Source organism: Nicrophorus vespilloides, unplaced genomic scaffold (genome assembly GCF_001412225.1).
Source record: "Nicrophorus vespilloides isolate i.1.1-1 unplaced genomic scaffold, Nicve_v1.0, whole genome shotgun sequence".
NCBI classification, from domain to species: Eukaryota; Metazoa; Arthropoda; class Insecta; order Coleoptera; family Silphidae; genus Nicrophorus; species Nicrophorus vespilloides.
Genome location: NW_017097212.1, coordinates 58,668 through 73,080, shown reverse-complemented (window position 1 = coordinate 73,080; position 14,413 = coordinate 58,668). Strand labels below are relative to the sequence as shown.

Here is a 14,413-nt window from a genome sequence, read left to right as displayed (position 1 = left end):
GTGCGTAAGGCTAAAATCGATGCGAATGATATTGTCGGGGAGAGTCTGGAGTCTAGACGGCTACAATAAAGAATTTTGATTGTAATCGGAATGAATTAGTCCCGAAAGTTGGTGGTTCGCTCGGTTTAGTTTGTGGATGGAAAAGAGCGCGCGCGAAATGATCTTGAAAAAATGTTCAACAAAGTGTATTTTAAAGGTAGTCCTAGAGAGATGCGAAGTTTACGTAGCATGTAATTAATTACCCACCCCTAGGAGGGCGGCGAGTTTGAGAGAGCGCTCTTCTCTCTCTCCCGCCAACTATAGTCGCTTGTTTTGGTAGGTAGAACAGTACCATTTTAGGAAGTCGGCTGCGGCAGGTAAAAATGTTGCGTTCCTGAACATTTTAATAATTGCCCAAAAATTTATTACAAGCGCCTCCCCAAACCCCCAAATCAAGCAAGCTAGCAGCGACCAACTTCTCTCTCTCTCTCTGTCTTCATACAACATATCTGTCTCGTTCTCTCCGACTTATCGATCCTCCTCCAGGACACACTCGCATACCCATAATAAACACGCCAACGTTGGCCGCAACATATCACTACATAATTGATTAGAGATATCATACTACAACCCCCACATACCACCCTCCCTTCACACATATCCCAGCTTTACATTTTGATAATGAATAGTCAAGTGTTTCAATTTGCCTCGTTACGAATTCATTCCAGTTTGCTGTGCAGTTAATTTATTTAAAAGCCCGAGCACTTTCATTACGCGATGAGGAGAGAGAAGAGGAACTATTTATAGTTTCGCTGATCGCCAGAAACAACCACCTTTTCCCCACCGCCGACAGTAGTATCGCATCCCGAAACCTCGAGATATGCTAATTCGATTTCCGAAAAACAACTTAACGAAATTACAGCGCAAAGAAACAGGTGGGAATTCTAGAAATAATAATATGGTGGACAAAGAGAGAGACTTGTCCCATTTTCGATGGGGGATTGAAGTGAGTGAGTGGTAGTCCGCCCCCGCAAGCCGTTATGCAATTAATTATTTAATCGCGAGCGCTGCGCTTGGAGCCACCACAGTTGCGTGTGTCGCGAAAGGTCAAACATTCGTTTGTTCTATTCCCCAGCGCTTTTAACGAACAATAAATTTTGGATGAAACGCAGCTCACTTCACCTTACTAGGCCATTGATTTACGATAACACACTCAAATTTACATTACTTCCTCCACTCCCGGGACGGCTGCTTTGATGTACTCCACTCCATGTCAGTGTGCCTGAGGGTAAAATAGTTTACCTCGGTTAAACCCAGCAAATTTTACATACAAAAACTATATCTCTTATTTTTCTTTCACCCTCTTCCGCTCGTCCGCATTACATAACGTAAAAATAACCATATATTCGCTGCACTCTTTCGACCTCTCTCTCACCACTTTATAAATTCCTACTCGAAACGCCATACTTCACACTTCACGTCGTCGATGTTTTTTTTTTTGTTTGTTTCCGTCGCCCAAACCCAAAATATGTATCTGTATTTGTTAGACTATCGACCAAACAGCTCTTCCACTATGATTTACGTGAACAAAAAGAAACTAAAATAAAATAATATCATACCAAGTGTATATGCAATAAATTGTATTTATTAACAATTATTAATATTACTTTAGCGGAATTTAAATTATTAATTGTATATGCACGTGCTCACAAAAATGAAAAGAATAATTTACAGCGCCGGTATTTGGAATAAAAATTTCAAAAAGGAATACGCATTGTAATGTGAACGATGCATAATTTATCGAATCAGTTGTAATTAATACATACAGCGACTGCACGTGAATAAATTATTTGTAAATTATGTCAATTTCAATTACAAAATTAACCGAACGCCATTTAACATCTAGGAGTCCGCTATATTAGGCTTAGAAACTATTATATTTTGTTTTTCTTCTTCTTCTGTTCCGCCATTTTGACGAGGTTCCAGGCGCGCGCTTTCCGCGCCCACTTTGATTATGCAACCGACGAAGAAGTTGGCAAATGATAGCAATCATTACCTGACTTTCGAATTTACAAAAAAAAATATTAATAATAATTATAAAATTAATGTATGTGTGAGTGAGAAAATAAGAATTGGTCTTCTCTTCGTGTTCCTATTTTGGTGTGACGTGCGAGATTTAATGGCGGGCGAGGAAAGCCGCAGGCACATCGCAAATTGTTGGCTCCCGAAAGCCCTAACCATTTTTTTCCCTCCTTCGTCCCTTTTAACCACGATTTATCATCGCCTGGATACCAAAAGGAATGGAAAAGAAAGAAAAAAACAGTTTTTTTTTAAATGAAATAATGTACAAGCCCACAAAATAAATTTATGGAAGACAAAAATTGTTTTCACAGCCAATAAACGTAGATGAGTCATGTATTTTTTTTCTTTTTCGAATTTCCATGGTAGAGCGCGTTTCGAGGAAAATTTTTCTCTCGTCCATCGGAATTTCCATTGTACTATTGATCCTGGTTTCTCGCTCTCTCTAGTTTTCCTATTTTTGTGAAATATATTGCAAATATTGGTGCATTCCTTACATGGAAGTGATTCCCCCTCGTTTTTTTCTTTTTAACTCCGCTTAGATTTCGCACGCACGCCGCTATTTACCTGATCTTACTGCAAAACTCGCTCTGCACAGTCGAACGAAAGCCAAACAGGTTTGCGTAACCGGAAGACTCCCTTGTTTTAATTCAAATTAACACGTCGAATGGTAATTAAAAAAAATTATATGAGCTTCGAGTCTCGTGTAATATAATATTATCATAAAGATTTGATTTTAATAATTAGTTATGAGAATATTAACAATTTAATTAGTATTAATTGTAGAAATCGTAAATTTATATCACGATTAAGGAAACCTATGTCAATCAATTCATATGAAAATCAGAGATTATAAATGCGCTTTTAATAGGTGCAAATTGCATTTATAAAGGGATGATGGTGTTGTGAACTATTGATTGAGCGCAAGAATTCCCCGTATTAACATGGTAGTTTCTGTGTATATTCATTCGCTCACTTTACAGTTTTCTTTGAAACGGATCTGCCGCTTTTCGCGAATTCCCCCCGACCAAGTTTTCCAGAAGCGCAACTTTCCAGCGAAGTGGAAATTGCCTGTACTTGATGTACGTAGCTTCCAGTGAAGTAGCGTATTCATAAATAAATCAAAATTATTGATCAATACATATTGATATTACTGGAAATGCGATTATATCATAGGTGGCAGAACCACTTCGATACTTGCTATTGCAAGGTTATTATAGTTAATCAGCTTGAACCGGTGATTTTTATTGAATATTATTTGAGTTATTTTAAATGTAAAATTACAAATAAAAAAGATAGTATTGAAAATATTTTTCATATGATTCTGCTCTGGTGGTGAAAATGAAGTGCGCCGCACTGGACTGGTGATAATAAATCAATTCTCGAAATGGTGTGAATTGAATTGAACGTGAATGAATTTCGTCGAATCGAGAAAGTTTTTCGCTTTAGGAGTGACCAGGAACGAAAAGGCACCGTGTGTAGTGCGATTGTTGCCGAGCGGTGGTAATTAAATGTACGTGAAATTAATTATGGATTATGAAGTGAACGAATTGATTTTGTGTCACGCACTAAATCTAAGGTTGAAAATGCGGGTGGATGTCTGGGTTACGGCATGCGTGGGGGAGGGAGGACGGCGGGCGGAAGTTGTTTAAACTAAAAGCTCATGAAATATATTGCTCTGCAGAGGGGTGGTGGCACGGTTGGAGGATGAGAAAGAGAAGGTGGAGACGAAGAGGAGCACTAACTGAACCAGCCGCCCCCGCAGTCCTTTCGATTAGCTTTCGAGCGCTTTGTACATATGGAGCAGCAGCAGCAGCAGTAGCAGCATTGAAACAGGTGGCTCTACTTCCAATCGATACCTACTATGCACAAGCATCTTAATATACGCTTCCTTCTCTTCATCCTAAACTCCCTTTTTACTCAATAACAACAAAAGATGAAGTGTACACATGTCAGCTGATATCCACGTAATTGATTCAATAGCAACAAATACTGATTTCATTAGAATCATCGTTTTTAATTCTTTGTTTTTGTAAAAAGGATTATTCCTATTAATAAGATTGTTGTTTTTTTGTTGTTTTACTAATTGAATTAACAACGCGTTAATTTGAAGTTAATAAACTTGATAACAACATTTCATAGGGATTATAAAATTAAAACGAATCACACCAAAAATATTTAAAAAAAAACTTCTGTTTTTGGTAATAATCGCTAGTTATAAAACTCGTCCACTCGTAACATTTCTTTTCATTCCATTTCCGAACATGATCAAAGCGAAACGTAGTAAAAACAATACGATTTAATAGATTTTATTGAACTTCCATTCATACTAATTTTATCGTTCACTTTTGACAAATCAAATGTTTATCAATCAATTATTGCTTTTGTTATAAACAATTGAAGTTTATCTAGATTTATAATACATTATGAATTGCGAAATTGTGAATTATAAAATCATTGATTTTGTTTGTTAAATTTTAAAGTTTTGTATAGACATTTCGATGAAACTATTAAATTTTAAAGTAAGCGAACATCGGAATTTCCAAGTGGTTTCCAGGCATTCCGCGAAAAGTTTAGTATGACCCCAAAAATAACGCACAGTCCGAGTTAGAAAACATTGTTTCAAAAAAAAAATAGATGAGTCCTACACTGATTTTTTTTTTGGATTTCTCGACGAAATAACCGTTCCAAAGGTGTGCTAATTGCGGTGTTTTTTCTCTCGGTGTATCTCTCTCTTCCCTATTGTTTTGAACGTTGCAAATGGCTCTCTCGGTTTTTTTTTTCAGTCCGTCCTCGCGTCCGTTACGATGCCAAGTTCAATGACGCGCAAGTCTATTCCGATCCCATAAATACGTTTGAAATGGTTACAAGGCCGTCGCAACGTCGATTATTGTTATTTGTTTCTAAATTTTCGTACTCGGGCGAATTTCACTTTCGTTCGGATGACTTTTAAGGCCCTTCGAGAGTTGCTGCTGTTGCTGCTGCTGCAGTTAATTGCTAATTAAGACCAAAGGGTCGGTTGCGCTAGTAGCTGAAGAACTACTTTATTTACGGTTCCTAACTGCTCGGCGGCTCCTTTTGGTCCCGCTGCGAAACTGACCAAAGACGCCGACAAGCAAATCTCTCTTGACCAGGTATCCAAAAAAAGCAAAACAACAAAAGCAAAAGCAAAACATACACACACACAGCAGACTCGAGCAGCGACCGCTATGAAATATATGTGTGCAAGTCTCGACATCGGATTTTCGCATCATTTAGAATTAAATACGAATAAATTCGCGAATACACGAGAGCATTTATTACGCGCTTTACGTCAAAAGAATACAGCGCAATTTATTATCAAACGCAACTTTATTATTTCGTTACTGCGCACCGTATTTATTTGGTATCCCTCGAAACTATTCAAATTTCACAATTCAAGCCTTGACTTCGGTAATTCCAATCAATAAAACACCTGTTTTGTCTACTTAATTATTCAATATTCTAGCTCACTTTCATCTTACTCAAGTGACATTGAATTTTTAACTGTTTTAACTTAAATTCTCATTATTTGCTTATTTTTCCAAATATTGTAAATAATTGTTCAAAGTATTTCTAGAAATGTGTTGAGAGCAATGAAAATAAATAAATACGCAGATAACGAGAGCAAAACGGTTATGACCTAAAGCAGTGGATTTAACGTTGGATCCTCTCTCATCTGCAAGTTTATCAATTTTTGATAAGCAAAATAAACCGTATGTAATTATTCCGTTTAACTGCGCTTTGTTTTTTTTATTGTACGTGAGCTCTCAAGGATTCAAAAACAACAACAACAGAAAAAAAAAATGAAAACAACAAACGTAACTCTTGCGGAATTAGCAAAGCTTCAAGGATCGTTTTTTTTTATTTCGTTTGCGGATGACATTGAGACCTTCTTTTTTCCCTCCCTAATGATTCATCGAACCCAAATCAGAAGGTTTTTGCAATTGAATTAACATTTATACGAGGTGCTGAAGTTGGAGGAGGTCTCTTGTTACATAAACCGTTTAGAAAATGTAAATGTATTTGTATTTCGGAGAGAATGCAGACAATCCGTTTCGATGGTCGGCTTATGGATGTATAAAAATATGTCGCTCAGAGATGAAGGTAAATCCGCCACTGTTTATTATATAAAACCTTTACGCGCCCCGCTGTTCCCGATTTATATTCCCGTCGCTGTTGCTCTGGGCGCAGAAAACGCGACGCGCAACGTTGATATGGAAAGTGGCGTGCGCGCTCCTCCCGAATTTCCATCGGTTCGAGTACTTCAAAAAGCGAACAATAAAACAATTATGTAAATGGAGTTTTATCGTTTCCTACGATCATAAATATTTAAAACTGTTATTAAAACGTTCCCCCCGTTCACATTATGGACGCAAATAAGCGTCGTGTCCGATTTAATATTGATTTTCAATAACTTCATCGCTAATTGAATACCGCCGACTTGTACACATGTTTCAATAACATCTATGGCATCTTAAACATTGCGTACTAACACGTAATATGCGCGGAATTTGCTGCCGTAGTTTGTTATGAATCAAACGCGTTTATACAGATATAATTGTATTAAGTTTCACTGTGTTTAAAGCAACAGTTTATTTAATATTTAAGCGATATTGTTCTCACTTTCACGCAATAATATTAATTTCAAGACTTATCAAATGATAATGACGATCACCACCAATAATATAGATTGATTTTATAATCCGAAGGTTAGTTTTAACGAAAATAATCATGTTAACCTAAATATTATAAAACTAAAAATTCCTTCGCGTGCAGCCATTGACGTCATCACTGTTTATAGCATATACCGTGTTTAAGGTAAACGAAGACAACACAAATTTAATTCGCTTCGAGAAAACAATAATATATACAACGTGTATTATCTGTATTGATTTGGGCGAATACAAATAGTCTAGTTCGGTGAACAAATAAACTTGTTTCGGATATTTGTAGTTCTTGTTTTAAATACCTTAATATTTAGTAAATAGGAATATTATACATATTGTTTTACTTTGTTCAATCAAAATCTTCGGATTTTAGAAAGGTTTTTTTTTTCCATTACATTTATACACATATATATGTGCGTTGAGCTAAAAATACTCGCGGCAAAACTGTTACGCGTCCTAGATACGGGCAAGACTTGCCGTTTCCGCAACACCGAACGAAAAGAAAGCGCCTCGCGCTCAACAGCAATCATTTAGTTATTTTGTACGTGTGTACGAGTTGTTTCTCTTTCTAACTCGAGGCAGGTCGACTGAATTCCCATCTATCTGTTGCGATCGTTCGCCAATTCCCAGCAAGAAATCAAAAGCGCGCAGACGTTACCTTGCACAACGCACCATCAACCTGACGACCTAGGCTAATCGAGCGTGTTAATTTGCAAAATCGTCCACTACACGAAAGTAGCAATCTTGTTCTCTTCTTCGATTTCGTGCGGCGCGGGAACAATTACAAATTTTGAAAATGTTTCGCTCATCCGAGCGTGAAAGTCGCGGATAGTGAAAGTGAGTCGAGGAACGCACGCTCACCTCACCGAAGAACGCACATTAATTGGATATTACGGTGTCGTGTGGATGGATGTATGGATGTAGTAGGTATGTTTGTGATCCTAGCGGTTCCTTCGCTCTAAAATATAATATACACGGCGACAGGAAAGAATGATTCAAGTTATTTTCTCGTTTTATTGCCGTGTGAAAATTACGAAATCGCGGTTAATTGGAAGCGAAACAAAAGCACGAAGAATACGAATAGGAACAGAAAAAGAAAAATAGAAGGAGCACGGTGGAGAGGAGAGTAGTGTAACGCGAGGAAAAGTCCCGACCTTTTCACCCGTCATCGTCTCAGTGGTCAAGCTGTTATGTTAATATCAACGCGAACGTTCCATGTGTTACGCACAAGTTCATGGCCGTTTCCTGAGCATATACGTACACATATGTATAAAGAATAATGAAATATATAAAGTCCTCATCTTTCTCTCGGCGGACGCTTTATCGTCGCCTTCATTATTATCAGGCATTCCGACAAATGGAATCTTTAAAGGGGGACGAGAATATGTATGTGCAGTATATGTATGAAAGTATAATAAAATAAGAAAGGGTCCCCTCCGTACTTCAATAATATATTCACGACTTGCGTAATAGTTTTCATGCGCCCGCGTACAATTAATATCGCATGCAACATTATCTGACGTAGACTAATTATGATATCAGCGGCATTAGTAATAATGTAAAACCAGTGACGCAATTTAACAGCGACGATCATCTCTCGCCGTTCGCAGTCGCAGTCAGTCTGTTCTAGCAACGCTCGTGCGACGGTCGCAATTAAAAACCAATCGAAACGACGACTAATCGATCACACAACACCAACAACTCTTTATACTATTATTACATACAACCGTTCCAAATATATTTATTTATACGATGTTATTGATGGTGCGTGTGCGTATGTTGTATTTAAAACGATCGCTAATGTTGTTGTTTTTTTGTTGAAATTGTTGCAGATTTTGGACGAGATGAAGTCGCCGCCAATGATCACCGACGACAGCGATGACATTTTCGGGCCACCCCGCACCTACGATGATTACTGTCCGCCGAAGAGCAGACCTTCGATGATATCACCGAAATACAAACAAAAGGAGGAGAGGCGCAAAGTGCTCAAGATCAGTTTGCAAAAGTTAAAGAAGATCGACGATCCGGAGAACAATTTGTGCCGCTCAGTGCTGATCAACAATACCATTCGTCGTCTGAACAAGGACGGTCGCGACGAAATCCTGCAAAAGCAGCAACTGAACTATCCACGATGCTACGACAACGATAACTTTTTAAACATCAAGAGTGAATTTATGAAGAACGAAATGCGCGCTTTCGACGAACCCAACGATCACGTGGAGGACGTCGTCGACGAGGTGGCGCTGAACAAGATCGACCTGACCAGTCTGGACAGCCTGGGCGACTTCACCGAGAACGGTGTCAGCAATAAGAGGCCCCTGGAGGATTACGACGAAGGAGAAGTTAACGACGTCTTCACGCATCTGTATCTGCCACCTACACCTAGGCTACTCACTTCCATCGACGACGACGAGGACGTCAATGTGGTTGACATCGAGCCACCGGCGAAAAAAATGCGCGTCGAGCAGCCAGAGGAACTTAAAATCATGGAAAGTCCCAAGGAGGACCGCATCAATGAACTCCTGATCAACAACAACAACAACAACAATAACAACAGCATTAACAGCATGGAGACGGACTCGCGGCTCCGTTTCTTGGGACAATCCATGGACGCAGACACAAACAGTTTTAGTTGCGGCCAAGTGTCCCTGTTCAGTGATATCCAAAATAATGTTTACCATAGTCTGATCGCATCTTTGGAAACGTAGCGTACTCAAGAACCAAATCAGTAGTAAAATTCCACCGTTTTTTTATTTCTATTTAGTTGTGATATATTCAAAAACAAACAAACAAAAAGTAAACAAAACATAAATCATCTTTTTTTAATATGGTTTTCATCATTTACAAAAAATTGGTCACGATTTTTTTCTGAAGTTTTATATGATATATAGAGCAACAAAGCGACTGTGATATTTATTAAAAAAAAAAATAAAATAAAAACAAATCTATGTAATCTAAAAAAAATCTTTTAGAACAATTGTATGGATGGGCGCGCGAATGAGTGGAATTCTTTAATTAATTAAAACTAGTATTGCAATATGAAGCTTATGTAATTGGATAGTGTGATAGAAAGAGCGAGTGAACGAGACATTTAATATACGGCATATGATAGTAATAATTATATGCTAAATCAATTGAGTAGTATGCTATTATTCGTGCGCGATTGTTGTGGCTTTTGTCCTTTCCATCCTATCACCCATCCATCATTACGAACATATTTTTGAATCCTGTCCTCTCTCGTCCCAAAAATAATCAACAATAAGAAAAATTGAAAATACCAACCCTATCATATCATATTTTTTTCACTTATAAACTATGTATTTTTGAAATTAGATTTTTTTGAAAAGAACATGGAAACACACGGAATTTTATCGTCAGCAAAATGCATTTCTATTTTAATTTAGATGCACACGTACTGCATCGTTTATATAATACATATATTTATATAGAGTAATTTCAATTTACATTAAATTGGGACCAATTTATGGAGTTATATAATCAAAATGATATATTATCTTTGCTTTGTGTTAGAACAATAATAAATCATTCTTATCGGTGTCCAAAAAAACAAAACAAAAATTAAATGTTCTTCGATTCACGATTATTGTTTCGAAATGCATTTTGGTGCAACTTAAAAGACCCTGTATTTCTTCTTTCAACAAACAAAACAAAATAAAATGTCAAAACGTAAAAGAAACAATTGTATAGGAACCAAAAGCAAACAACAAAAATATCAAAAATTCCAAAATTTTGAAAAGTTAAATAAGAAATGATCCCCCCTTTTTAATATTATATGGCTTAGATTCCCAAGTGCTTATAAATAAATTTAATAAATAATGTGTGTCTCTACAAAAAAATATTATTGTAATAAACAAATGTAAACAATATCTTTTAATATTATTATTATCATTATATTATAATAATTTTTATATATTTTTTTTAACGCAAACGTTTTTAAAAGAATAATTTATTGATTTGATCATCTTGTGTCATTATTATTATTATACTATTATTACTATTACTATTATTTTCTATTATTATCCTTATTATTATTATTTGATTAATTTTGTTCTTTTTTTATATTCACATAAATGCATACATATATTTATATTACTTATGTAACAAAAAAATTATTAATTTAAATTTGAAGGAACGGTTTTTTTTCTTTTGTAATCATGCAGTTTACCAAATTAAGAAAATACTAGGAAAATGTCCAAAAAAAAAATACATAAATGTGAAAACGTCGAATGGAGAGTAAAAAACGAATATTGAAATGTTACCGTAATTTTACCAATATTTTACTATCATTATTATTATTTTATTTTTATTATTTGTAATATATTATTATTATTATTCTTATTACATTTATTGTATTATAAAATGATGTACATTAAGCATTAACTGTGTTTAAAACGGATAATGCAATAAAGTACCTGAAAACTATCCAAATAACTTTATTATTATTTTAACAATTCCAAACTATTAATTGGGAACACGTTACCCAGCTTCAGCACGTGACTCAGTACTAACTGAATAGAACTAGTCAGAAGGAGATCATTTTCAGGAAAAAAAAAACACATTTAGATTGCTGAAAAATGCATTTATTACTGATTGATTATAACGAAATGATTTAATGATAAGTTTATTTAATTGCCGAAATGTTGAGCAAAATGGTTGACTAGAAAGTTAAGGTGAAGCGACAATAGTCTTGTTATCTAAATCGTCGGATTATACCATCAGGCAGGTAAGTTAGGTAATCGTATACTATTTTGCGCCGGTGGAAATATGTTATACCTATTATTCTAAGAAATAAAATGGGGTTACAGGGAACAACGGTAAATGTACGCGACCAGAATCGGAACCAAAAAAAAGAAACGAAAGCGAAGCTCTCAAAAAATTACGGACAGAAAACAATCTGAATGAGTTTCGTGGCCATATCTAAATGAGTTAACAATTCTATCTGTTGATGAACTATTACATTAAGATGACAGCCGCAATTTAAAAATTCTTCAGGTTGTTATAATAAGGAAAGTTTAAAATAGATAAATACTTTAGAAACAATTAATTATAAATACATTAGCGCGTATTGTAAACTAACAATATAATTACTCACTTTGTTTTGCGATTGCAAAAGACTGCGACCGTCCGTTCAGATTTAAAATTAACCAACATCGAGCTAGTTAGTTGTGAGGCGCACACTTTAATTAGATCCAATGATACGTTTAATTAATTATTTGCAACGAATTAACCGCGAAATTAATTACAATCACATTGACACGCAACCGCATGCACAGTGTAAATACAGCAATGAAGAACTTTACTATTTGCTAATTACACAGCCGGAAATAGTGGACGTAGAGACAAATATTTATTGTAAGATTGATTAGGAGGAAAACGATTGGATTACAGAATGCGATAATTGTGCGGAGATGAATATAATTGGGTATCGGAATTCCTTTTATTATTTAAAAGGGATTTTGGGTAGCGGGTCCCCTTTATGCGGCAATTTTAGCGGGCCATTGTGTGCGATAAAATTGGCTCCCCTTTTGGCGCAGGGTGAATATATGCAAGTTTTGTGCAATATGGGAAGGATTGTAGTTGGCACGTTTAGAACTCTCGCAAATTTATTGGTAACCTGTAGCCTCGGGGTTGAATGCAAATGAACTTTTCGTTGTGCGAAAGCGACGAGATATACACCTCCGTGTTCTAATTGCTTTATTAATGCCTCTAATATTCTTCGCTCCACTACCACTACTACTTATCATCGAATATTCTGATTTTGTCTGTTCTTGGTTGTGTGTGCTGGAATTTCTACGGAATCGACCTTGCATTGGCATGACGGCATTCACCAACGAACAACACATTCGGTTTAGATCTTTGCTGTTTTCCAAACTTATCCAATCAGGTACCAGGATTTACAACAATTAATACTATCTTTCCGCTAGATTAGTAACTATTTCAATAAGTTCAGTCGAATGTGAAATGAATTTCACAAATATTTCGAAAACAGGAACAGGAATAATGTTATCAACATTTTGATAACCGTATATTTATTTTGATTGTATTTATTGTATAATGTTTAGTATCTTGTTTCCATTGTTTTGTAAATAGTAATCTATTTTATTTTTAGTTATAATCAACAAGAAACATTTGAAGACTGATTATTAGTAACAATGACTTGATATTTTTTACTTCTTACTCATCATCAATATAAGTAAGATGAAAATCTGAGTAAATTTTCCAGTTTGCCAACTTGGTTAAAGTCTAAAACCTCAAGATCCTCAAACACCATGATGTGGTAGCAGAGCTCCACGAACCCGTCAACCCCCTTAAAATAATATGTACATAAATTTACATGACCCCCATGATTAAATCTCTTGATGCGATTATGATTAATGACAGTTCCATCTAGCGCGCGTTCATTGGATCTTATCGATCGGCGAAAAACCGTTCACAAACCATAAAGGAAATGCATGGAATCGTTACGGCTATTATTGTCTGTTGTTGTCGTTATTATTATTAAATAAACCTCGCGAGATTAAAACTTGCTCAATTTTTGATTTGTGCCAGACAACTTTCTCTCTCTCGCATTGTTTTCCAATACGTTTCGATTTGATAACGAGAGTAAATATGCAATTGTTATATATAAAAGGTAACTTTACATATATATTTTTTTAACAGAAACCAATAAACATTATTTATTAATTTCAATTTATTTAAATTATTTAACTTAAATCAAATTAAGAATAATAATTATTTTTCATTACTTTAAGTATCAATTAAATTATGTTTAAAAGCAATCATTTAAAGATTAAAACTTAAGTTTAAATTTAATTCTCAATTATAATTCTGAAACTATAATAATAACATACATTATTTTGAATCTTAATATTAAATTAAATTAATCAAAAGGTTTTCTACTTACTTCAATGTAAGTTCTACTTATATAAAGAAATTGAAATTATGTTACCAAACAAAATAAAGCACAAAATCGACAGGAAAGTTTCTTGTAGTCAAATGTTACATTTTTTTTGTTTCTTTTTATCTCTCGAATGCTTATCATTGTGTTTCATTGTCTCTTCTAAATTCGTAATTAACGAGACTGTTTCTCTTTCTTTAACTCAACGCTTCCTTTACGTTCCTTTGCTCACAGTATATATGATACATTCAACCCTGTTTTATCTGAAATTAATTGATTGAGGAGGTTCTTAGCATTTATTTAAAATATAATTGCCAGACGCTTTTATATTCAAACAAGGAAATCATTCCTCTGGCGGATACATCTACAAGTAATGCAAATGGGTTTAATGACCGGAAATTATAATTTAGCATCGGAAACGCCACCTATACAAGGAAATACGGACTTTTGTTTCATTTACTAAACTATAGTTCGCTACTTTATAGTATCTTTTAAACATAACGGCTTTAATTAAGGAATACACATTTTATATAGTTTTTAATTTTTCGTAGAGTTCATTCAAACTAACTTTAATTTAACCATTTATTAAACATAAATAAATTGGAGATAATAATTACATTAATTAGGCATTAATTAATTGTGCACAATCTGTAATTGTGACTCTGTTAATGAAGAATAATTGTTAACATTGTTATATAATGATATACATTGAAAACTATTTTTCTTTTATTATTATCATTCAATTCAT

The 14,413-nt window shown here is 35.0% G+C and overlaps 1 protein-coding gene across 8 annotated transcripts in view; it reads left to right on the top strand.

Moving 5' to 3' along the window:
* Nucleotides 1–10,189, top strand: part of LOC108559412 — a 36,817-nt gene extending 26,628 nt beyond the window's left edge. For 4 of the 8 annotated variants that reach the window (XM_017916684.1, XM_017916682.1, XM_017916690.1 and 1 more), the window contains one exon: nt 8,579–10,189. In XM_017916684.1, the coding sequence (XP_017772173.1) occupies nt 8,579–9,454 (876 nt within the window). In that variant the 3' untranslated portion in view covers nt 9,455–10,189. Of the gene's footprint in view, nt 1–8,217; nt 8,511–8,578 lie in introns of those variants that run through there. The other 4 variants (XM_017916688.1, XM_017916686.1, XM_017916689.1 and 1 more) reach the window with 2 other exon arrangements.
* The last annotated feature ends 4,224 nt before the right edge of the window (nt 10,190–14,413 follow it).